Genomic DNA, 25,233 nt, shown 5'->3' on the forward strand with positions numbered 1-25,233 from the left:
CCCACAACCCACTTAAAGAATTCTTGCTTCTGGTCTCCATAGCCTTGGGATTGGTGTGGGTGAGGAACTCATCACAGTTCTAATCAACTGGGAGCCATGCCCGCAGCCCAGCCATTTTGGGCTTCCCCACGCGGCAAAGAGGAGAGGCGTTCGTGACCGCCAGAGGGAAGCTGGGTCGCTGGGTCAGGGAGGACTGTGTTTGGAAGCCAGGTGACAGGTGAGGGGTACATCTTCCTATTTCCGTGGCCAGCGGCCCTGCTCCGTGGAAAACCACAGACACTCAATAAAGATCATCGCCCACACCTCCTAAGGATGCAGATTTATGTCACGTGACAATCACTGAAGCTAGGTGCCGGCAGGTAGTAAGCGAACACGGAACGGGTGGGGGAAGGAGCGCCGTTCCGCAGCCAGGACCTTTGCTTTTTTTTTTTTTTTAAGATTTTATTTATTTATTTGACAGAGATAGAGACAGCCAGCGAGAGAGGGAACACAAGCAGAGGGAGTGGGAGAGGAAGAAGCAGGCTCATAGCGGAGGAGCCTGATGTGGGGCTCGATCCCATAACACCGGGATCACGCCCTGAGCCGAAGGCAGACGCTCAACCGCTGTGCCACCCAGGCGCCCCAAGGACCTTTGCTTTTTACATTATTTCCTGCCCCTGTCTTCCTCTCACTGTGGCATACGAAGAACCGGCTGTCACCGTGGGCGTCCGACTCATTGTTATCAGCACGCCATGTTGCTGTGATTAAGGGATGGATGGGAATTGTGTGTCTTCTTTTTTTTTTTTTTTAAAGATTTTTTATTTATTTGACAGAGATAGAGACAGCCAGTGAGAGAGGGAACACAAGCAGGAGGAGTGGGAGAGGGAGAAGCAGGCTCATAGCAGAAGAGCCTGATGTGGGGCTCGATCCCAGAACGCTGGGATCACGCCCTGAGCCGAAGGCAGACGCTTAACCGCTGTGCCACCCAGGCGCCCCTAGGGAATTGTGTGTCTTCTATACTGAGGACTCTGGTTTTCATCTGGACAAGGTGAAGGGGTGGATGTGAGGAGGAAGAGGGCCGGACGCTTGGCTTCCTTCCCCCCCATTCTGCACTCTGGGTAGCAGATCTATGGGACTGCCTGCCGTCCAGCTGGGTTCAGTCAAGAGAAGCCCCAACAGGAGACCAGAGGAAGGACACTGAGTAAAGCCAAGGTGCTAATTCCCCAGCTCCCTCCCCACAGTGTGGGCTGGGTGGCTTTTTCAGCCTGAGATCAGAGCAGGCAGCCCTCTGAAAACCTCCCCCACGTACCCTTTCCCCCTACAGATTCCAGAATGGTAAAGACTTCTCCTCCCCCTTCTCGGGCCTAGGATGGTTACAGAGACCAAGGAGATCAGCCTCCGGAAACTGCGCAAACCTTCTATGTCAAGTGTCTGGGGTAGGATGGGTCCCCCTTTGTGCTGGGGCCCTGGCTGCTAAGAGGGAAGCCTCATCACGTGCTGCAACACCACCTCCTGGGTCATGGTGGTGCCCACATACCTTTGGCCCGAGCACCCTCCAAGCTGGAATGGGGACATGCACCAGAACAGTGAAGGAAGGTCCTGAGATGGTGACTCCCTCCCCGGGCTCCTCCCCTCCCCACGCCACATCTCTGCATGTCCTGCCCTCCCCTCACACAGAGAAACCCCAGCATTCAGGGAAAGGACCATGTCTTTATTATCAGACACATGTGGCCACTCTTGACCTCTCCCAGAGGTCAAGTTCAGCTTTCCCCAGCTGCTTCCATATGTTGTAATCAGGCCATGAAGTATGTGGGTGTGCCGGGGGATAATGATTCACGGAGAGGACAAGGAAATAATTCGGTGTCCAAGGCTGCTTGGTTATGAGGTCAGAAGGAAGGCTGGTTTAGGGGGTCAGCAAGGAGCTAAGAATCATAGGCATCCCACACCAGAGGGCTAGGGATAGGCCAAGCCCCACCACCCAAGGCAGCAAGGGCATGGGGGCCGCTCCAGCTTGGAGAATAAAGTCTGTCTCGTCCTCAGAGTTCTCAGTCACAGAGAAGACCCCGATTTTCCAGGCATGGTTCAACAAGGAGCTGGAAGCTTGGGTCACGCAGCCCTGAATGTTCAATTTAGAGTATATTCCACCTAGAGAGTGAGTCAGAGAGGTTTCAAAGGACAGCACACTTAAAAGTCCTAAGACCCAGGAATCCCAGATCCCCCGAACCCCTTCAGACCGGGAGACCCCGCTTAGTCCTCGCCTCCCTCAGACCTAGAAATCTGAGTTCCCAGAGCCCCCACCCTCAAACTCTTGAGTCAGGGCCCCCAGTGCCCTCCCACCTCAGAACCAGTGAATCCAGGCCCCCGACCCTGCCTTCTTGGGACCTGGCCATCAGCACTCACCTTTCTGGATCTTAATGTAACCGCTGTAACAATGAGTCGTGCCATTGGGGCACATAACATTCTCTGGGTTTTCTGGGCAGGATCCAAAGATGTTCACACAGACGGGACACTGCAAATTTCCTGGGGCAGGGGCAGCTGAAAAGTAGAGAGGAGGTTGGGGTGCACAACTCTGCTCCTAGCTGGAGCCACCCTCCTCGATCCCTGGAGTCTCTGTGTCTCCCTATCTCTCGGTGTCCCCGGTCCCACCCAACCCGCTGGGCTTCCATACCTGGAGGAGGGAGAGAGTTCAACAGGACACTGGTATTGCTGGCCCTGTTGCACCTATTGGAGGAGCAGAAATGGGCATAGGAGGCCACCAGCACTCCAGGGGGTCCTGAGTGTATGGTGATAGTCGGGGCATCCTGCGTCCTGCCCGCGCTGCAGCCTTTGCTCCCCACTACCATCGATTTGAGTCCTGTGGGGCGAGAGAGCAAAAGCTGGGCTGGGGGAGTGGGGCTCTGATGATCGGAGGCAGGAGGCAGAGCTGGGGGCTCCCTGACGCTCAGCGGGCTGGTGGAGGGTGAGTGCAGGCGCCTGACTTCCAGAGCACAGGGCACACGGAGGGTAGGGGGAGGCCTGGGGCCAGAGCCAGCTCTGCCGTCAATCAGTTCTTCCTCAAATGCCACTTGCCCAGGACAGCCTCCCCGGAGCTCCCGATTTCAAAATGGGAACCTTCACCTAAATCTCCCCACCTCCTTTCCCCATGGGGTTGCTCTTCCCTGCACATCCATAGCTTACTCTGTTTGGTGTGTATTTTTTCTGCTTCCCCACTGGTGTGTAAAATTGGAGGAAGGTGGATGCAAGGGGTCCATGGTGCCGACAACAGGGCCTGGCCCACGGCAGGTGCTCAATAAATCGCAGATCAAGTCAGTGAGGTTACTCTGTTCCAGCTCTGTTCTTGGCCCCCCTCGCATGGACTATGACAACTGCCCAACAAGATAGGTACTATCCTCCTGTCATTACACACCGTTTCCAGAAGGGCAAACTAAGGCACAGAAGGAGGAGGGCCTGAGCTTAGAACTTCAGGCACGAGGGGAACCCGGCAGGAAATTCAGGGGACAGGACCCAGGGTGGGGACACTCGGGACCCCAAGTGCAGCCCACGTACCTACATCAACGAGCAGAAGTGTCTCCTGACACACCTCCCCAACGTTACAAAGCTCGTAGTGACCTGTGGTCCACTCGATGGGGTTCTGAGACAGGTCTTGATTGCTGTATATAGTGACCCCCCGTTGACAGGTGAGGAAAGCTGGGGAGAAGGAGTTGGTGTGTAAGGGTCTGTGTAAGCCAGGGAATCAGCCATGTCTGCCCTCCGGTCCCATGCTTGGGAAGGTGGCCACACTCTTGGGTCATTCTCCAGGTGACCTGGCCACAGAGTCCCTCAATCTCATATTTAGAAGGGACCCTGGAAGTCGGGGTCCCATCCCCATTCTTTACCCTGTTTTTGCCCGAACACCTGCGGGAGCCTTTCTCAGGGGTCCTTGAGGAAGACCCCTCCTCCCTTTGGGTGTGACAGGCACAATGGCTCTTCCTTGGCCTAAACCAATCTCTACGTGCCCTCTCTAGCACTCGGGGCCCTCATCTGGATGGGGAGGGTAGCCTGCCATATATATTTTGTTTGTTCGTTTTAAGATGTATTTATTTGTTTGAGAGTGAGAAGGGGGGGGCAGAGGGAGAGGGAGAGACAGAAACCTAAGCAGACCCCACAGCTGAGCGTGGAGCCCGATGTGGGGCTGGATCCCACAACCCTGAGATCAGGACCTGAGCCGAAACCAAGAGCTAGATGTTCGTCCCACCGTGCCACCCAGGCACCCCGGCCATATATTTTCTTTTAACTGAGAAACCCTATGTTCCAGACCAAAATACTCAAATGAGCATCTACTATGTGCCAGGCCGTGGTGGCTGCTTTCCGTGGACCAGCTCTTATAAGCCTTCCAGCGGCTAGCTCCCCTCACCCGGATTACCTCAGTTCCTCACAGCAACCCCCAGTGTGGGTGGCTTAATCATCATCACCCCAACGTCGAGTTGGGGAACAGAGGCAGAGGACTTGTGCAGGGGCTTGGCCCATGTCCAGCACAGGTGACTGGCAGAGCTGGGCTCAGAACGCAGGTGTTCCGGCTCCTTGCGGGGGTGGGGTGGAGGGGTTCCTGACCACCCTCGGCTACCTCGGGCCCCTGAGCCCTCAGGAAAACCACAAGCCTAGACCTTCTCTTTAGCCCTCACATGGCCAGCAGGCACGGGTCCCTCGACGCAGAAGCACCCGGGCTGGGGAGGAGGCATCCACAAGCGTGCAGCCTTCACCACGGCCCCACGAGGGAGGCCTTCTCATCTCCCCGCTATGCAGAGAGATGACAAAACCGCCCTCTGCCGCCTGCTCCAAGCCTTGTCCACCCCCCCCAGCCCTGGTTCCCCATCTTGCTCAACGGCACCTCCTTTCTTGCAGCTGCTCCAGGAAAATATTGCTGTCGCTTTGGACAACTGCCTTTCCCTTAGGTTGCGCCCATCAGGAAATCCTGTGGCTTCAACCGCAAAATAGTGCCAGGACCTTGCGGGCTTCTCACCACCTGCACTGCTTCTCCCCAGGGCCAAGACCACTGGCCCTCACCTGCTTCCCCCTGATTTCCCGGCCCCACGACTAGCGGCCAAGGGGGAATCCTCATAAGGGCTAAGTCCATTCGTGTCTCTCCTCTGCTCGCAAGACTCCAAAAGGTCCCCATCCCTCTCGGCGCAAAATTCCTAGTCCTTAAACTCTGCTGCCAAAGGCCCGAGGATCTGGCCTTAACAAACGTTCAGATTGCTCGAAGCTCCTCGCCGCCCCCACCCCCTCGGTCGCTGACACTCACCGCTAGGGCTGCAGTCCTCTCTCATTTCGATGGGCCCAATTCTCCGAGTCCCGTTGAGCAGGTTGCAGCCTGCTTCGGACGCACATCCTTGGACTCTCAGAATGCTGAAGATATCCCCTGAGGACAGGGCAGGGACGGAGGGAGGGAGATGCTGCTGGGACCACCCCGCCCACCAGGGGAAGCCACCCTCCTCAGGTCCCAGCTTCTGTCCCTCACCAGAGAACCAGATCTTGGTCCTCAGACCCCTCCTCCCACTGCTTCAGCGCCCCACGTCCCGTGGCCCACGGGGACCTCCTGTCCTGGCTCACCTCCTGTGACCTGGATTGCCCCACGGTAGCAGTGCGTGCTCCCAGCCGGGCAGGTCAGCTCTGCGGCAGAATCACAGTCTTCTGTAGACAAGCAGACTGGACACCGCAGGGAGCCTGGGCCTGGGGAGGTGAGGAAAGGGCTCTGGATTTGGATGGGGGCCTGCTCTCCACCACTCCCATCCGCCGCTTTGCTGGTCCCAAGAAGCAACCTCTTCAGTCTCCCACAAACGCGCCCTCCTTGGCTCCTCCCTCACAGGCACACCAGGGAACCAGGGACAGGTGGCAAGGGAGAGCACAAGGAGCAGGGCAAGGAATGGGAGAACCCCGGAGGGACACCTGGGCCTGAGCACAGGAGGGGGTGCAGTGGGGAGGGGTGCCCCAGGTGGAATCGGTGGGTTCACCCGCCAGTTCCATGAAACAGTCTGAAAACATGAGACCCTCGTACAAACTATTCCAAAGAGCAGAGAAACACAGAACATTGTCCCCAACCTGATTTGGGGGCACCAGACAAGGACAGTATAGTCAATGATACTGTAACAGTGCTGTGTGGACAGATGGGAGCTACATGGGTGGGGAGCACAGCACAACACAGAGAGCTGTCCAAGCACTTAGTACACCTGAAACTAATGTCACACTGTGTGTCAACTAGACTCAAATAAAAAAAAATTTTTTTAATTACAGGTTAATTTCACTTTGGAGGAGGAACCGCCAAAACCCTACATAAAACATGAGTGAATCAAATTCTAAATAGAAGAAGAAGGAGGAGAAGGAGGAGAAGCAGGAGAAAAGAGCATGCACTAGGTTAGGGCCCTCCCTTAGGTGGCTGAACACCAGAAAATCAGTGTGGTTTGCTCCCCCAGGACCAACAGAAGAAGGGGTGCTAAGGGAGGGAGCCCCAGAGAGAGTGGACAGGGAGTCGGGAGGGAAGAGGGATCTAAACGGACGCTCCCTCTGTGCTCACTTCCACTCCTCAGCCTTGCTGCTCCCCTGTGCTGCCAGCCCCTTCTCTCCCCCACTCCTCCTCCCCCTCCCCAGCCCCCCTCACACCTGTGGTGGAGGGCAGGGTCCAGAGTGGGAGGCTGGTGGACAAGCTGTTGCAGTTATCTTTCTCCCGGCACACGTGGGTATAAGAGAGGATGGCGACGCCAGGGCCTGCCCTGTGCTCCCTGATGAGGACATCCTCATCCGCCACGGGGGTGCAGCCCTTGCTGATCACCATGCTCACTTGGGGTCCTGCACCAAAAGAGAGTCCGGCCGTGGACTCCTGGGTCTGAGGGAGGAAGAGGGCTGGGGACTTGGACTTCTGGGTCTGAGGGAGAAGAGATGGGGGGGGCCCGAGTTCCTGAGTCTGAGGGAGGAGGGGCTGGGGATCAGGACTCCAGGGTCCTCGCGGGAGGGTCTGCAAGGTGGTCTGGGGTGAGAGAGGTGAGTGGGCACCCCAGGGGCTGTTCCTGCTGGGGAGGGGACAGCTCTTTGGCGGAGGGGGTAGGTCTTCAGAGTCCCTACACAGAGTACAGTAGGATAGGGCAGGGAAGGATGTCTCTCCCGGGAGAGGGTGGGAGTCAGGCTTGGGGCCCACAGGGCCCTTCTCACCGTTCTCAATGAGGATCAGCGTGTCTTGGCAACCCCAGCCATCCTCACATGACTGCTGGCCACTGCTCCACTCAAGGGGCAGTTCCGATACATTCCTCAGAGACATATGTGTCCCCCACTGACAGATCAGGGCCTGCACTCCTGAGACGGAAAGAGAAATCCATCTGAGCCCATCCTCCAGGGAAACGCCCTCCCAGCTTGGGGTCCTCACTCACGGGACAGCATGAAGGTTGTGCCCAAGAGAGCTAGCTGCAGGGCTGGGCTCATGGTCAGGCTGGCTGGAACTCTCGCTCCTGTTCTTTCTCCCTGGTACCCTGCCCTTTTATATCTTGCCAGGAGAGGGCGGGAGGCAGAGCCCTGATAGAGGAGGTCTGGGCCCACCCTCTGAGTCTCACTGGGTAAGGAATCCGGGGCCTCCCCGCTTCCCTGGACCCAGGAGTCCAGGCTCCCTGACCCCCCAGCTCTTAGAAACATCCTGGCCCCCCAGGCCCCACTGGTCCAGCTCCCCAGCCCCCTTTCCTCCTGAGCCCCTCCAGGCAGGTGCCCACCGCCGCGCTGTTTCACGGTAGTTTGGGAAGGGCGATTTCCTCAGGGTAGCCTGGCCACCTTCTGGCCCCAGGTGGGAATATTGGGGATATGGCCCAACCACCTGCGAGGACATTGTGCGGTGGGCACTAGGGGTATTCCCTGCTCCAACCTCTGCCCACCATGGGTTCTTGCTTCTCACTTCTTTCTTACATTGTTTGCCTTTTTAGTCCCATTTTCCCCCATGTTCCCTCCTGCTTTCTCTTCCTCTGCTCTCCCCACTCCTAGCACAAGACCAGGCCCCAGGGTCTCCACCTCCTGGGTACCCACCAGGGAACTGGGGCTCCATCTGGGAAGGGGAGAAGGGAGGGAGATGGTCATGGAAAGTGAGTCTCTGTCAAAGACAGGATATTCCTTGACAAAGCAAAGTTTCCTCCCCGGGGATGTGCTAGAAAACCAGGTATTCAGAAAAACAGCATCAGCCCACCATGCCTTGTAACGGGGGCCTACTTCTGTGCTGTAAATCCTCTTGCCCGGTTGGACTTGGAGCTACCGATTGTTTAACAATTAGCTCGCAACATTCTGAAATATTTAACCATTGGCTTTTGCAAGCCTGTACAAACCAGCTCCAGCACACCGGGGAGGAGAGGGCCAGGGAGGAGTAAACACCTCGCCAGTGACCGCGGAGCCGACAAGTGGGTGTATGAGGAAGAGGAAGGGGTTGGGGGGGAGGACGGGTAAGACAGCAAAGGAGAAAGAGACCAACATGGAACTTACAATTCGAAGTTTCTTCTTGACATCTTTATACATTCTGTTTAATGTTTGCAAGTGTAAATGTTGCCACACAGGCAAAGACACAATTCCCACTGCACCTACATTACTCATGGGCACAGAACGACTACTCAGTATGTCTTGATTGATTGAACAAACGAATGAAAGATGGGGGAAGATGGGAACAGAGCCATCACTAGTACTTCTGTAGGTCGTGCACCATGGAAACACCACTTCCTCCCCAGGTCCCCTCATTGCCGTGGAAATGGTGCCCTCTGGAGATGTGCGGGGCCTGAAGCAGTGTTTCTTTCTTTTCTTTTCTCTCTCTTTTTTTAAAGATTTTATTTATTTATTTGACACAGAGAGAGAGACAGCCAGCGAGAGAGGGAACACAAGCAGGGGGAGTGGGAGAGGAAGAAGCAGGCTCCCAGTGGAGCAGGGAGCCCAATGCAGGGCTCGATCCCAGAACCCTGGGATCACGCCCTGAGCCGAAGGCAGACGCTTAATGACTGAGCTACCCAGGCGCCCCTGAAGCAGTGTTTCTGGAAGAAGAGGAGAAGGGAGGGTAAGCAAAGACACACAGAGGGTCATAGGTGACCAATGAAACGGCTTGCTTTTAGTCCACAAATAGTCACTGAGGCTGGGCTTTGTGCCAGGCACCATCCCAGTTGCTGGGGGACTCAGGAATACCAACAAGAATGAGGCCCAGCTTTTGTTGAGCTCACACCTGAGTAAGAGAGAGAGACACTGAGCAAACACGTGAGCACACACACACACACAAAGCTGCTGGGTGCTGGGCAGGGTGAAGACCAGGTGATGTGAAAATAAGTGAACTGGATCAGGGCAGGCCTCCCAGAGTAAGTGACCTGTGAGCTGAGAACAGAATGCAAAGAAAGAGCTTGTCACGGAAGGCATGTGGGAAAGGCATTTCAGGCAGCAGGAAGAGCAGGTGCAAAGGCCCTGAGGTGGGACCACTCCTGGCTTATGTGAAGATTAGAAAGAAAGCAGGTGGCTCAGCTACAGAGAAGGAAGGAGGAAGCGATGGGTGTTGAGAGTGGAGAGGCTGGCAGGGGCTTGGCAATGCAGGGCTGAGTCAGGATATTAAGGCAACCTTCCTGGGAGTTCCGCGTATTTCAAGCGGCAAATGCAAGGCTGGGTGTGGAACTATTTAGCAAAAAGGCTTACAGTTGTAGGTGTGTGAAACTCGGCTACCAGGCCGGATCCTGTTGCTCCCTGATTGTGTAGGCTTGGGTCATTCATTTCTCCTCTCCCAACTGCCTCGTCGTCTTCTGTAAAGTAAGTGTGATGATTACCAGCCCCTCACGGCTTGCTCATGGACCCGGAAGCTCATGGAGGAGTGGGGAGGCTGCGTCCATTTGAGAAGGACCCTGCAGTGCAACCACAGGTGTAGACGGTGACTCTTCCCCTATACCAGAAAGACTGGGGGCCATTGATCCGGGGGAGTTGGCACTGGCCAAAGGCATAAATGCTCAGGCCCTGCAGAGATTCTTCGGATGATGGCTCTGGACGGATGTGAATGGCCGCCGTGAAGGGGGTCAGCTCTCCTGTGCTGTCCTATAATACAGTTCAGAGGGACCTGGATCATCCGAGTTTCTCCAGAACACCACACTCCTCCACTTCATTGAGGGATTTACGTTATTTAATCAGACAGGGAACAAGAGGTCACAAGACCCTTGATGATTCCGGGGTAAGACGTGTGGGTGCCAGAGGGTGGGTGATAAGCCCCCCATCATGTTGGTGTAAATCCTAGGGGCCCATAGGTCTAGGGCATGTCCCCAAACAGGAGCCCCCTGTATCGGCGGAGGAGACTTTGCAAAGCCCCCAGTGGATGTCTGAAACAAGCTCCACACGCACTATGGCCTTTCCTATCCATACATACGTATGATAAAGTTTAATTTATAAATTAGAGGCCGTAAGAGATTAATCACAACAACTGATAACAAAACAGACCAATTACAAGATCCGACAGTAAAAGTTACGTACATGTGGTCTCTCTCTCAAAGTATCTTATTGTGCTGGACTCACCCTTCTTTGCGTGATGACATGAGATGATAAAATGCCCAGGTGATGGGGTGAAGGGAGGGGAATGACGCAGGCCTGGCGACCAGTGTTCAGCGAGTCCTGACCTTCTGACCATATGTCCGAAGGGGGATCATCTGCTTCCAGACCATGGCTTACTGCAGGGGCGGGGAAGGGGGGGCGCTGTACTCCTTCTGAGACAATTTGCTATACCTTTAGGAAACAGGTCCCCTAAGATTTGGGGTGGGGGGGGCAGCGGATGTAGCACATTTTGACAAGCTACTCCTACTCATTTCTGAGCAAACCTGCAAGGCCACCAGTTTTGGGTTTTTTTAAGATTTTATTTATTTGACACAGAGAGAGAGAGAGAGAGAACAACAAGCAGGAGGAGTGGGAGAGGGAGAAGCAGGCTCCCTGCTGAGCAGGGAGCCTGATGTGGGGCTCAGTCCCAGGATCCCAGGATCATGACCTGAGCCGAAGGCAGATGTTTAACTCACCGAGCCACCCATGCGCCCCAAGACTGCCAGTTTTGAGTAAATCCTAGAGTAGGAAGGGACTCAAATGAAAGGCGTGTGCCCAACAGACCCAACATCGTGGAAAGCTTCTGTGACGTAAAGAGATGATAGGATAATCATAGCGAGAAACACAGGATTTGGGAGCAAAGATCTGTCTCCTTCTGCAAAGAACTATCTTCCATTTAGAAAGCAGCTCCTGGGGCACCTGGGCACTCGGTGGGTTAAGCGTCTGCCTTCGGGTCAGTTCATGATCCCAGGGTCCTGGGATCGAGCCCTGCATTGGGCTCCCTGCTCAGTGCGGAACCTGCTTCTCCCTCTCCCTCCGCCCCTGCCCCATGCTCATGCTCTCTCTCGTTCTGTCAAATACATAGATAGATAGATGATAGATAAAATCTTAAAAAAAAAAAGAAAGAAAGAAAGAAAGAAAGAAAGAAAGAAAGAAAGCCGCTCTTGGCTTCTTACTGTGTCCCAGGGGAGTCTGCAAACTGGACTCTGGGTCACCAGGGGCATCCTGACCCAAACTGTGCATCACATACCGGGTGCCCTCTGAGCTGCCCGACCATGACACTGGGCATGCACAGCAACATCCAACGTCCACGGAAAGGTGTGTCGGTGTGTACGGGATCAGGCTCTCACAGGTGCGAGGGCACAGGTGAATGCCTCGGTAGGTAGCTCAGATGCCCACGGTGCCTTCTTTTGCTGCCTCTTCCTCTGCCTGCACCTCTGGGTTCAGGCGGGTACCCTGCGATCTGTTTACAGAGCAGGGACAGAACAGGCCAGGTTCATGCCCAGATCTGTAGGGCGGGCTGGTGCCAGGAGTGAGTAGCTGCTGGGTTAGCACTGCACTGGCATGGCCCTGAATGACTGACGCAGGGAAATCCTTCAGGTGGCTAAACATAGTCACCTGAGGGCCTCACCAAGGGCCTCACTGTGGCGGTGGACTGGCCTGAACCGTGAGGCACAGGTGGAAGTAAGCCTGCCGTTTTCAAGAAGGGTCTGCCTGAGAAGGCTCATCAAAAGGCTGGGGTGCAGCAGGGACTGGGCGTGATGACAAGCCTTCCAGGTAGACGGGGTGGGTGTGGGCAACCAAGGGAGGGCCATTCCAAGCAGAAGGAACAACGGTGCAAGGCCAAGGAGGCAGGAAACGCCCGGGCACGTCTTGGGAATGGCTGCTGGTGGGGGAGTGGAAAGGTGGGGGTGGGGCTGGTCAAGGACCTACAAAGCCAGACCCAGGGGTTGGCCTGTGTCCTGAGGGCAGGGAGCCATGGAGGGGAGAGGAGTAGAGAGGGACACTCTGGCCAGGGAAGCCTTCTGACTGCCCATCCCTTTTCCACTTGGACATTCTCATCTTTCAGTGGCTCCTTCCCCCCATGTTTGCTCTCTGGGATCATCCAAAGGAACCGCCTGACTCCAGCATCAACATATTCACCTCAGCTGCCTCAGTGACCATGCCTCCAGCACCTCAGCATCCAATATGGCGCTCTCCACCCGCACTGTGGGCCCTGTCACCACCAGTGGTCGCTCGGGCAACTATGAAATGATCACAGGACTCGCCTTACCTACACTTCAGCTTCCCCCCACCCCCACCGCCTTCAAGTTCTCTCTGTGCTGCCCCCATGTGGTGGAAACCTAATCCCAGGATGCAGTTTTGTTTCCTGATCTGAGTTACTGAATTGGTCATGGCCCCAACAGGAAATGAATGGTACACCCAAATGGGAGAATTTGAGTAGAATTTATGAAAGGAACTGCTGCTCACAAACGTTAAGGTAGGATCCAGGGAAACACAAAGGGTGATGGAGGAGTTGGGAGTCATCCTGTATTTTAAATATATCGTTTGTTGTGACAATATATAGCAAAGAGTCAGGACCACTGGGAACCCAGGTCAGGTCGCGCACTGCACAGATGCTGTACACCTAGGGGGTGCCATGCACGTCGCAGATACATAACCTGTAGGAAAAGGCTCTCTACCGAAACAGGGAGAGAAAGCTCCCTTCTACAAAAACCCACTCCTGAACACAAGACAACGCACATTTATGATGTGCTGCTAAATGTTTAACCGCTTCCCTGAGGGGAGAAATAAAAGCTCTGATTTGTAGGGTTTGCCAATTTCCATGGCGTAAATATTCCCACCACGGCTGATTTCAAGCTACCATGATGTCTCGGAACATGGAGTTGGCGAAAAACGCCCCAGGGCAACTGTTCCAGGATATTTTTACCACACAGATGCAATAGATGTACATCAATAATTTCAAGAGCACAGGTAATTCTAAAATGCAGTAAGATCATGAGGAAGGGACGACTTTCAAGTTCGTTACCTTTGTCTTAACATGATTTGGTTATAACTTCATATAATTTAATTTTTAAAGATTTTTTAAATTTATTTATTCGACAGAGATAGAGACAGCCAGCGAGAGAGGGAACACAAGCAGGGGGAGTGGGAGAGGAAGAAGCAGGCTCTCAGCAGAGGAGCCTAATGTGGGGCTCGATCCCAGAACGCTGGGATCACGCCCTGAGCTGAAGGCAGACGCTTAACAGCTGTGCCACCCAGGCGCCCCCATATAATTTAATTTTTAATAACGGTTTTATTTAGCCACTGGCTGGCAAACTTCTAGAAAATTTAAACATAGGTCTCATAAGCCAGGCAGAGTCAGTTCCAGCACACCATGGCCCACACCCCACAACCAGCCAGTAAGCGTGCAAATAGGGGCTGGGCTGTACCCTGCCCTGAGCACACTCAAGGATTCCCTGGGCTCTCAGTCCTTTTTTTTTTTAAGTGGGTTCCATGCTAGGCTTGAACTCAGGACTTGAGGAGACTCGAAACCTGAGGTGAGATCAAGTCGGATGCCTAACGAACGGAGCCACCCAGACACCCAGGCTCTCAATTCTTAAAGAACTGATTCTTGTCCTCCCTTCCGTCTCTGAACCTGTCAGCGTACCCTCACTTCTGGAGGGGGGTGGGTAGGGGACCTGGTGTGGTCACTGCCAGAGGCAGGTGCACCCCAATATCCAAGGGGTGTGGTGTGTGAGCACTGGGGCCATCAGCACTGTGGGTCTCCCTATTATGGCTTGAGAAATCATCCAACATGACCAAGGGGCAGCCACGCACAATTCCCAAGATACAAGAAGGCCGGATTCCCCTGGCAGAAGAGCAGTGGGAAAAAGGAGAGCAATGGATACTGGTCCTCACAATGATTACAACAAACAAACAAAAAGAAACTGGAACCAGGTATACAAAAGACAAAATTCTTTCCACGATCTGCAACCAGCCAGTGACCAATCAGATGAGACAACTAGAAAACTCGGTGACCAGAGGCATCCATTTGTCTGACTTTTTGTATCTCTCTCTCTTTTTTTTTAAAGTTTTATTTATTTAAGTCATCTCTACACCCGGCGTGGGGCTCAAACTCATCACCCCGAGATCAAGAGCTGCACGTTCCACTGACTGAGCCAGCCAGGTGCCCCCGACTTTTTGTAACTTCTAAAAACTTTCCAGTTTAAATGATTAATTAGGTTACTCAAATTACAATTAGTAATTTTCAATCCCAAGTAAATTTAGGCTCAAATTGAAGATAAGTTCATATGTGTACTTCCTGTTAAAGTGTTCTATTTGGTTCTAGCCAACCTGTCCCATAGCTATCCCTAGCAGGCAAGAAAAACAGTGGTCACATCTCATATCTGAGATTTCTCTTTATTTTTTTTAAGATTTTATTTATTTATGTGACAGAAAAAGAGCCCGCGAGAGAGGGAACACAGCAGGGGAGTGGGAGAGGAAGAAGCAGGCTCCCAGCGGAGGAGCCTGATGTGGGGCTCCATCGCAAAACGCCAGGACCACGCCCTGAGCCAAAGGCAGACACTTAACGACTGTGCTACCCAGGCGCCTGAGATTTCTCTTTAACGCTACTTTCCCCAGGCCCAACAAGAAATAGTCATTTGAGTTTTGTAACAGTGTATTATGTCTGTTATCTACCGACGCATACAAAACCATCCCAAATAGTCACCTAAAACAACAGACATTGGGTCTGTTCACAATCCTGTGGGCTACCAGTTAGCCTGGGCTTAACTTGTGTTTCTTCTGCGGGTCTCACTGGCTGCATTTGCATGGTAATTTGATCCAGGCTGGATGGTCTAAGATAACATCACTCACGTGTTTGACAGTTGGTGCTTGTGTGCTGGGCCTCTCTGTCTGTGTGGTTTTTCATGCCCAAGGTTCAGCCAGATTTCTTCAGGTGAGGGCCCCACGTAGCAAAATAGAGGAAGCCCCAAAGTGTAAATGTTCATGTTTGATAAGTTTATTCTAAACGTACTGTCTCATTGGCCAAAACGAATCACACAGCCTTGCCCAGCTTTATTTTACTTTATTTTTTTAAAGATGTTATTATTTTTTAATTGTTTGGGGGGAATCAGGTTTTTTTTTAAGATTTTTATTTATTTATTTGACAGAGAGAGAGGGAGCGAGAGAGGGAACACAAGCAGGGGGAGTGGGAGAGGGAGAAGCAGGCTTCCTGCTGAGCAGGGAGCCCGATACGGGGCTTCATGACCTGAGCTGAAGGCTTACGACTGAGCCACCCAAGCTAAAGATGGTATTTTTAAGTAATCTCTTATACCCAATATGGGGCTCAAACTCACAACCTTGAGATCAAGAGTCATGCTGACCCAGCCAGCCAGGCGCCCCCCGTGCCTAGCTTTCAGGGATAGAGACCCTTAACCCAGGCTGTGGACAGGAAAGGCAGCAAAGACACTGCAGAGGGGTGTGTGAACAGGGATGGGAAGAATCTGTAGCAATTTATCCTATGTAAGAGTTTTAGTTGAAAAGGTGAGTGTGTTTTCCTTAGCTGTCACCTGACACAGAGGGCTGGCCGTTTTGTAGAATTCTCTTTGGCAACTCGAGTTTCAGGGATTTGAGAACACTTCAAAGACTCTCACTGACCCCTTTAGGATCTCAATTACCTGAGGGCAAAGGGGAATGAATTCATCAACCCTCCTACCTCTTTGTCGTCTTTACTCTTAAGAATTTCCACTGGGTTTTTTGATGGTTTTTAAAAAAAAAAAAAACTGAACCTGGGGCACCTGGGTGGCTCAGTCAATTAAGCATCTGACTTCGGCTCATATCATGATCTTAGGGTCCTGGGATTGAGCCCCGCATCGGGCTCCGTGCCAAGCACAGACTCTGTTTCTCCCTCTCCTTCCCCCTCTGCTCCTCCCCCCACAGATGTGTGTGCTGTCTCTCAAATAAATAAATAAAATCTTTAGGAAAAAAAGCAGACAATCTTATAGATCTAAGGAAGGCTAAATCTAATGTTTTCGTTAGTCTTAAATTTTCTGAACAATGTCAGCTAGTCTCTACTGGTTTAAAATCAAAGCAATGAGCATCCATTCCCTGTGTTTAATTTATCAACAATGATCTACACCTTGTTGTCGGTTTAAAAAAGAAAGAAGTGTTCTAATCTGGTACGGTGGCCTTTATAACTTTAAAGACCAAGCAGCCCTCTGAATGTCTCCATAGCCTGTCCCAGGGACAGAATATCCAGCCCACTTCCCTGGAGCTGCACAGCCTCGGGGGGAGTCCTTGAGCCCCTCAAATGACCATGATGGGGGCAGCACACTGAAGCCCCAGAGACTGTCACCGTTGACAAATCCTCATGGGAAGGGAAAGGTCTGAGAGGTGTGGACACAGGGCTGGAGGAGGTGAAGGTGCTGAAGGAGGACAGGACCAAAGGATCCAGGGGAGCTGAAGGGAAACTCAAAGGGCCAAACAGGAGGAAGGGGGAACGGGGAAGGACGGCAGACGAGGAGGCTCAGATATGCCGGGTTGCTGAATTTGGTAATTAGCCACTAACATTCCTGATGGTATCTCAGAAATCCTGGCGATTTCTGAAGCTGCGGACTGAAAGGAGGGCAGTACAGTGAAGCGTGTGGTCGGTGGGGCCGGGGGCAGGACGACGGCAGTGGCCCCCGGGATGAGCAGACTGTGAGGAAATCTTGAAATGGGCCAGGGAAATTGTCCCACTGCAATACTTCCTCCCATACACAATCCCCGGGTCCTAGAGCAGAGGGAGAATCACTGGCGTGTGGGAGAACGGCAAGGTTCCTGTCAACACAACCAGAGCTACTCCTGTCCAGAAGATCGGAGCACCAAGAGCCAAATGGTCAACGTGGGCCTCTTGGGAGCACCTGGGTGGCTTAGTTGATTAAGCATCTGCCTTCAGCTCCGGTCTTGATCCCAGCGTCCTGGGATCAAGCCCCACGTGGGGCTCCCTGCTTGGGGGAGTCTGCTTCTCCCTCTGCCTGCCCCTCCAGCCCATCTGATCTCTCTCTCTCTCTCTCTCAAATCAATAAATAAAATCTTAAAAACAAACACAAAAAAACGTGGGCCTCTGGGTCACCCCACTGGTAAACAGACTGCAAGGTCACAAAACATGCCTTGTGCTGTGAGAAAGAAAACTAGTTCTCCCATAGCGCTTCCAAGTCAATAGCTGCTGGGATGCGTGCAACAGTTCATTGGCCAGGACCCCTCCCTGCGTGTGAGAACGTGATGACGGAGAATGACTCATTGCCGGCTTATAACAGGCTGGCGGGAAACAGACAAGTGCACACTTGCTACGTCCGATAACGAGTCAATCATGTTCCCTATCAAACATTGGGTCATGGAGTTCATGGTGGAAGCTGTAGCTACCTTTGTCCTGCATAAGGTAAGAATATATATCCCAGGTTTGTTCATGACATTTCTAGAGAACCAATGGAAGGTCATGGATTGGTTTAAAGAGATGTGCCAATTTCTGCTGAAGAGAACACTTATTTATGTCATTCACAGACTTATTTCTGTTTTACACAGTATGATTGACAGAAAATTCTTGATAAATATGCTATATTGTTTTGGACACAAGACGTTTTCTAAGCCGAACGATTTAACTACTCATCTACCCGTGTAATCTGTGCTTTCTGCGAGAATTCTTGTCATTGGAAAACGTATTTCTGTTGTACACAATATGACTGACGAAAAAAAATTTACTTAAAGGAAAATTCTTGATACCTGTGCCATATTATTTTGGACACGAGATATTTTCTAAACCAAATGATTTAACGATTACCCAGATGTGTAATCTGGACTTTCTGCGAGCACTCTTGTCATTGGAAAACGTATTTCTGTTGTACACAATATGATTGACGGAAAAAAATGTTTTTTTATGTAAAATTTTTTATAAATATGCCATATTGTTTTGGACACGAGATATTTTCTAAACCGAACGATTTAACGATTACCCAGATGTGTAATCTGGACTTTCTGCGAGCACTCTTGTCATTGGAAAACTTATTTCTGTTGTACACAATATGATTGACAAAAAAAAAATTTTTAAAGGAAAATTCTTGATAAATATGCCGTATTGTTTTGGACACAAGATGCTTCTTAAACTAATCACTGAATTCTACATCAAAAACTAATGATGCACTATATGTTGGCTAACTGAACATAATAACAAAACAAAACAAAACTGAACATAATAACAAAACAAAACCAAAAACTAAGGAAAGAATAAAGCAACTTTCTAGCTCATGGGGGAGAATGTAGAGTGGTCCGGGACTAAATTTCTTGCTTTCTGATTCCTATGTGGTTGATGGACACAATGACTTTAATTCTTAGACACAATAAAATAGCACCTCTGTTTTGCAAAAAAAAAAAAAAAAAAAAAAAAAAAGTTGTTTTCTAAACCAAATATTGTGATTGTGGTTTAACCACTTGTATACCTGTGTAATCTGGGCTTTCCGTGGGGAATTCTCCAGATAATAATCTGGAGAACGAATTACTTCACTAGCTTATCTAGGGCCAGTGGAGGCCGGGTGTGTGCTCAGCTCTCTCTCCGAGACACCACCTGACATATTGTACCAAACTCACAAAGAAGCCTGGCTCACAACTGTGAACGGGAATTTTAAAATTGAATCACTCATGTGACGCAGCTCTAACATGGAGCTCAGAAACCACTGTTGAATTGGTCCTAGGCACCATCACATCTGGGTAGAACATGAAATTCTAGCCTGTGCCGACCACAGTTACATTCTGCCACAGTTCTCGGAAGGAAGCTTATTTGGCTGAGCTCCACCGAGCTACTGCCTCAGTGACCTATCTCTATATAATAAAGCTAGTTTTTCATAAAATAACAATCGTAATTCTTTCAGAATTTATATAAAATCTACGGGTGTTACCTTCATCAACACTTTCTCCTCCCCGCTCAGAGCACATTTCAGATTCCTCCTGAATCTCTGCCTCCCAGATTTCAATAAAGGTTCGATTTGCTTTGCAGCCTCAGTTTTTTCTTGTTTCACACAACTGAGCAAATGAACTTCGTATCCACAAATGGAGTGTCTGCCGTCTTATTGCCCTATTCTAGCCTGACTTCTTCCTCCTGAGTGGCTCTGGGTCTGTGGCCAGGACTTGAAGAACAGGTAGGGAGAAACCATGATGATGAGAAAGAGAGCACCATGGGGCGGGGTGGGGGTGGGAGTCTGCAGCCTGGGTGAGATTTGCTGAATGGACGATGGGGGTGGGGGGTGGCTTCCGAGGCTGATTCTCTGGGGCTCAGCATCCCAGGGGGCTTCGGGGATGTCTCTTCTTCCCAGGAGAAGCTCAAGGTGAGAGAAGTACAAACCATGAACTGGTGGAAGGCGTCTTTACCAGTTGCAGAATTTGGGCGGAGTAGAGCCAGCTGGGTTGAGGACTGAGCTGCGGGAAGGAATAGGGCCCCCAAAACTCATGTTCCAGGGGACCCACATTGGGGGTGCGGGGGCTGGTGAAACTCAGAAGGCTGACAAGAACGCCCCCCTTGGGTCAGGAGAGACGCCGTGGAGGGGGAGAGGGTGTGGGTGGAACAACCCTCCCCAGGGAACCCCAGAGGTCCCTGGGGCAGACCTGGAAATATGGGGCCTGCACTGCCCTGAAGCTTCAATCGCCTCATTAGAAACTGAGCTTGGAAACAGCAGCCGTGAACTCAGCCTTCACAAGCCCCGGGCCCCCACCAACAAAGAGACTTGGGGGAACGGTCTGTCCTCTTGAATCTATCTGCTCCCTTGGAGACCCCCACCCAGTGGTCTGTAAATATGCTTTGTAGCCTGGTGGGCAGCTATGAGAGCCAAAAGGCCAAAAGCCTTTCCCACCACCCCATCTGTGCAGGTGACTTCACACACAGTTTGGGGATCCTGCGGCTGGTGTCACATCTGAGCCGCCCTTGGCAGCAAACGCGGGAACTCTGTGGGCCATCCGCTTGACAGTTTCAAAAGCACCTACTAGTAGAAAGGCCCTTTTATTTAAGAAGAAATAAAACTGGTTGCCAAGTGCCCTGAACCCCACAGAGTTTCCCCCTCCCCTTTCAAGTTGACCCCCAGACACCCAGGGCTTGGCAGATTCTGCCCCCTTTCCTCATTGCACCCAGGCTCTGCCCACTCGGAGCTCACCCAGCCTCAGTCCCCTTCCCGACGGCCTCCTGTCCTCCCTGTGCCCTGCAAACTAGTCTCCCCGTGCCTTCCAGTGACACCAAAACCCCCTGGAGGATCTTGATAATGAGTCCATGAGCTGAAGGGTCCTTGGGGAAGAAATGAGACCTTTGCCTCCTAGAAGAATCCTGAGTGACATTGAAACTGCCTGACACAGGCGCTGGTTTGGTCTGGACCCTGGGAAACCCTGGCCCTCCCTGACTAAACCAGGATGCCTCGACCCTGTTGCCTTTCTTTCCCCTTGTGCCCTCCCCCTCCGTTCCTCCAGCCTGGCAACCACACTGTTCCTGACCTGAACGCCCTTCCTCCCCGGAACGGCCTCTGGCCTCTGCATGATCCCCACGCCCTGCAATCCTTCCTGGCTCTCTGGACTCGGCTCCCCCACTGGACTCCAGCCTCCCCTACCCTTCCTCGCCCTGTTCCCCCGATCATCTGGGTCCCTCTGCCAAACCTTAAGCTCCTATGCCCCCGGAGTCTCTGTCTGCAGTTCTCTGGGCTCCTACCATATAACGACTCCCCACTCAACCAGGAGCTCTCCCAAATCCAGTGTTTTTTTGTTTGTTTGTTTCGTTCTGAAATAGTGACTTTTCTGGGGCGCCTGAGTGGCTCAGTCGTTAAGCGTCTGCCTTCGGCTCAGGGCGTGATCCCAGCATTCTGGGATCGAGCCCCGCATCAGGCTCCTCTGCTATGAGCCTGCTTCTTCCTCTCCCACTCCCCCTGCTTGTGTTCCTTCTCTCGCTGGCTATCTCTCTCCCTCTAATAAATAAATAAAATCTTTAAAAATATGTTTGAAATAGTGACTTTTCTGTTACTCTTTTTTTTTTTTAAAGATTTTATTTACTTATTTGACAGAGGCAGCGAGAGAGGGAACACAAGCAAAGGGAGTGTGAGAGGGAGAAACAGGCTTCCTGCCGAGCAGGGAGCCCAATGTGAGGCTCGATCCCAGGACCCTGGGATCATGACCTGAGCCGAAGGCAGAGGCTTAATGGCTGAGCCACCCAGGTGCCCCCCAAATCCAGTGTTTTGCCTTTAGTGCCAGGGCCCTCATCTCCATAACCATCTAACCTGTTTATAAACCTCTTCATGGTCCTGGAGCCCACAGTCCCCTGATGGATTTCACTGTGCCTGAACGGAGGTGTCTTGTACGTATGCCCACCCTTCTCAGACTCTGGAAAAATAGGTTTTCTTCTCCTTTCTAGCTTCTGGAAGCTGCCTTATTCTGGGTCCTCGTCCCCCATCACACCCACCTCTGCTCCTCTCACATCTTCTCTTTTCTGTCCTAGACCAACCCTCTTTCTGTCTCTTCTCTCTCTGTCTCTCTTCAGATTACATGGAGGGACCACCCAGACCATCCAGAGTCATCCTTCCATCTCCCACACATGCAGTGTCTTTGCCAGGAAATGAAACATTCAGGATCCAAGGATAAAACTCAGGGTATCTTTGAGGGCAGTTTTCTACTATGCCACAGTGCTAAAAAAAACTCCAGTAATTCTCTCCTCATAAAATAAATAAATAAATAAATAAATAAATAAATAAATAAATAAAAATAAAAAAGCTTTAAAAACTACCCAGTAGCAGTCCTGTGTCCATGATCGTGGTAACACGCTGTCCCTCCCCCTTGTGCCTCCCCATGCTCCCCAGCCCTCTAGAAGGGTCCCATTGCTTCCCATCATCAGAAACAACACACTTGCTCCTTCTGATTTGCTCTTTGGCTGTTGGCAGATTATCGAGAAGAGGAGCACCTTTTCCTTTCACGCCCTCTTATTCAAAGCAGATCAAACATCCAACAAAGTTTTGTCTTTGTAACAAAGAAAATACTGCATTCCACCTGGACATCACAACACCTGATACCAAAGGCTCTTGTAAAAAGTTCTTATACGTAAGCCCAGGTAATCTCAGCCTGAGGGAACCAGGACGAATAAAATTGCCTGACCCTGAAGCTTCTGCAACTCTCTACGTATGTGCATTCAGGCTCTGTGCTAGGCTCTCATCTGGAATGTGCATTCAGGCTCTGTGCTAGGCTCTCATCTGGAATGTGCATTCAGGCTCTGTGCTAGGCTCTCATCTGTCCTGCGCTGGAGCCCGTGCCATTTCACACCGGGACAAACCAGTTCTCACCAAACTCGTGCACCATACCTTGCTCCCGAAGTCTTTTTTCTGCTCCCTGGTTTCTCCTACCAGAAGATCCTTCATGTAGAAGGATGCTTATCTTTCCCACAGAACTTTCTTTTCTTTTTTTTTAAGATTTAAAAAAATCTTGAAAAGAAAAAAAAACTTGAAAAGAGCAGGGAAAGAGTTCAGCTTGCTCAATCCCCTCACACAATCTCCAGGTCTGAAGCTTTGGAATCCCTACCCTCTCTTCAGCTAAGACAGCCCCTGAGTGTTGCAGGAGAGGTGAGCAAACCCCTTCAGAGCGTTGAGTTCGGGGAGATTGAAGGAAAGGGGACCAGAGGAACTCCTTCTTTGAAAATCCATCCTCTTTAGAACAGAACCACGTCTCAGAAGACTTCATATTGTTAAAATGTCCAAACCCCCAGAGTGATGTACACGTTCAATGCACTCCACGTTAAAATCCCAATGGCATTTTTGGTGGGAAGGAGAAAAAAAAATCATCCTTTAATTCATAATCCCAAGGAGCCAGAACAATCTAGAAAAAGAGGAAGTGGGAGGCTTGTATATCCCAATTTCAAAACATATTACTGAGCTACAGGAAATAAAATACACACGCATAGACCCATGGAATAGAACAGAGACGCCCCAAATAAAGCCTTCCACACATGCCCAAATGATCTTCCACATGGTGCCATTCCCACTCGAATGAGAAAGGGCAGTCTCTTCGATGAAAAGCCTTGGGAAGACAGGGCAGCCACATACAGAGAAGGAAATCAGACCCTTTCTTTCTACCACACACAAAAACTAACTGAAAACAGATACGGCATCTCAACAGAGAACCTAAGACCATGAAGCTGAGAGAGGAAAACAGAAGAAAAGCTTCATGACATTGGATTTGGCAATGATGTCTAGCCCACAACGCCAAAAGCACAGGCAACAAAAGCCAACTAGACAAATAGGACCATTTCAAGCTTACAGACTGTTGGCCCTCAGGAGAAACAATCAACTGAGTGGAAAAGAAACCTACAGAGTGGGAAAAGGATTTGCAATTCGTATGTCTACTAAGGGATTAATGTCTAGAAGATGTAGAGAAACTCTAAAATTCACAAGAACAGGAAAAACAAACTACCCAACTACACGATGGACAAAAGTCTTGATGAGACTTTCTCCAAAGATACAACGGCCACCAAGCTTCTGAGAACATGTCGGCACCACTAATCATTACAGGAAGCAAATCAAAGAACAAACACGTATCGTGTCACACGCGTTAGGATGGCCACTATCGACAGCAATAACCAGCAGAACCCAAGAACCAAAACCGTAAAACCAGTTGTGCTGGCGAGGATCTGGAGGAATTGCACCCTGGCACGACGTTGGTGAAAATGTCAAATGGCCCATCTGCTGTGGAACACGGTGCAGATTCCTCCAAACTAAGAAAGAGACTTACCACATGATGGAGCCATCTCACTCCTGATTTTACCTCCATAGGCATTGGAAGCAACGTTGCGAAGGGTACTTGCACATCCCGTTCGTTGCAGGGTTGTTCTCCAGAGTCGAGAGGTAGAAACATGCGCATGTCCACACACAGAGGAATGGAGAAAGAACGTGTGGCATCTACACAACGGGACGTTGCTCAATCTTAGAAAAGAAGGTAATTCTGGACCTTCTGCCAAGTGAAATGGGCAAGTCACAGAAAGACAAGTACCCTACGATTCCTCTTATATGTGCTATCTAAAGTAGTCACATTTACAGAAACAGAACTGCGGGGGCCGTGGGGGCAGAGGGGGAGGAAACACAGAGCTGTGGGTACAGATCTTCAGTCACGAGATGAGCAGGAGCTGGAGAAGCGTTGCACGGCGGTCAGAATACATGCGCGCTGCAGAACTGCACACTGGTACAAGCTTAATGGCGGTAAATGTGAGCTTACTGTGTTTTACCGACTAATTTTTCACAGATTTCTTTAGGGGAGAAATTGGGGTGAAGAGTCCTGGGGCCTTTGAAACCTTCCTGCTTCAGAGAGGAAGCGCTGGGTGTGGCAAATGCAAGGGGCTGGCGGGTGACGTTCATTTCCTGTTCCCGAGCAGCCCGTTTCCCCCCAGATGGTTGCTTGTGGCGTCTCCGAGCCCCTCAAGAGCCCACCATGGGGAGGAGGCTCAAAGCTCCAGTGGTGATCGGGAGTCGAGGGGCCGAGGTGGGAGGGGAAGGGCCGGGCAGGGACGGAAACGGGTAGAGGAGGTAGCAGCGTGGAAGGGGGACAGATGAAAGGATTCAAGAGAGCTGAAGGGTCCAAGATGTGACATTAAAAAATAAAAAGAAAGAAAGAAAAAGACAGAGGGGGCCCCTGGCTGGCTCGGTAGGTACAACATGAGAGTCTTGATCTCGGGGTCCTGGGCTCAAGCCCCCTGTAGAACTTACCTAGAAAAAAAAAAGAATTAAATTAAGTTAAATTTAAAAAGGAAGAATGAGGCGCCTGGGTGGCACAGCGGTTAAGCGTCTGCCTTCGGCTCAGGGCGTGATCCCGGTGTTATGGGGTCGAGCCCCACATCAGGCTCCTCCGCTATGAGCCTGCTTCTTCCTCTCCCACACCCCGTTTGTGGTTCCCTCTCTCGCTGGCTGTCTCTATCTC

At 51.4% G+C, this 25,233-nt stretch overlaps 1 protein-coding gene across 7 annotated transcripts; it reads right to left on the minus strand.

Moving 5' to 3' along the window:
• Positions 1-1,669: 1,669 nt before the first annotated feature.
• Positions 1,670-24,914, minus strand: CD177 (CD177 molecule). Of its 7 annotated transcripts, XM_019804546.2 has the most exons (11): positions 24,055-24,914; positions 10,504-10,655; positions 9,643-9,746; positions 7,162-7,302; positions 6,616-6,801; positions 5,569-5,688; positions 5,261-5,377; positions 3,526-3,666; positions 2,648-2,833; positions 2,380-2,514; positions 1,670-2,124 (listed from the first exon to the last, which is right to left on the minus strand). In XM_019804546.2, the coding sequence occupies exons 4-11, from the start codon at positions 7,265-7,267 to the stop codon at positions 1,883-1,885; spliced, it is 1,233 nt and encodes a 410-aa protein (XP_019660105.1). In that variant the 5' UTR covers positions 7,268-7,302; positions 9,643-9,746; positions 10,504-10,655; positions 24,055-24,914; the 3' UTR covers positions 1,670-1,882. The 7 variants fall into 7 exon arrangements, with proteins under 7 accessions (XP_019660105.1, XP_011228978.1, XP_019660103.1 ...); XM_011230676.3 differs by lacking the exon at positions 10,504-10,655; XM_019804544.2 differs by lacking the exon at positions 10,504-10,655 and having other exon boundaries at positions 9,643-9,845.
• Positions 24,915-25,233: the final 319 nt, after the last annotated feature.

The sequence above is a fragment of the Ailuropoda melanoleuca genome, chromosome 12 (assembly GCF_002007445.2).
Source record: "Ailuropoda melanoleuca isolate Jingjing chromosome 12, ASM200744v2, whole genome shotgun sequence".
NCBI lineage: Eukaryota > Metazoa > Chordata > Mammalia > Carnivora > Ursidae > Ailuropoda > Ailuropoda melanoleuca.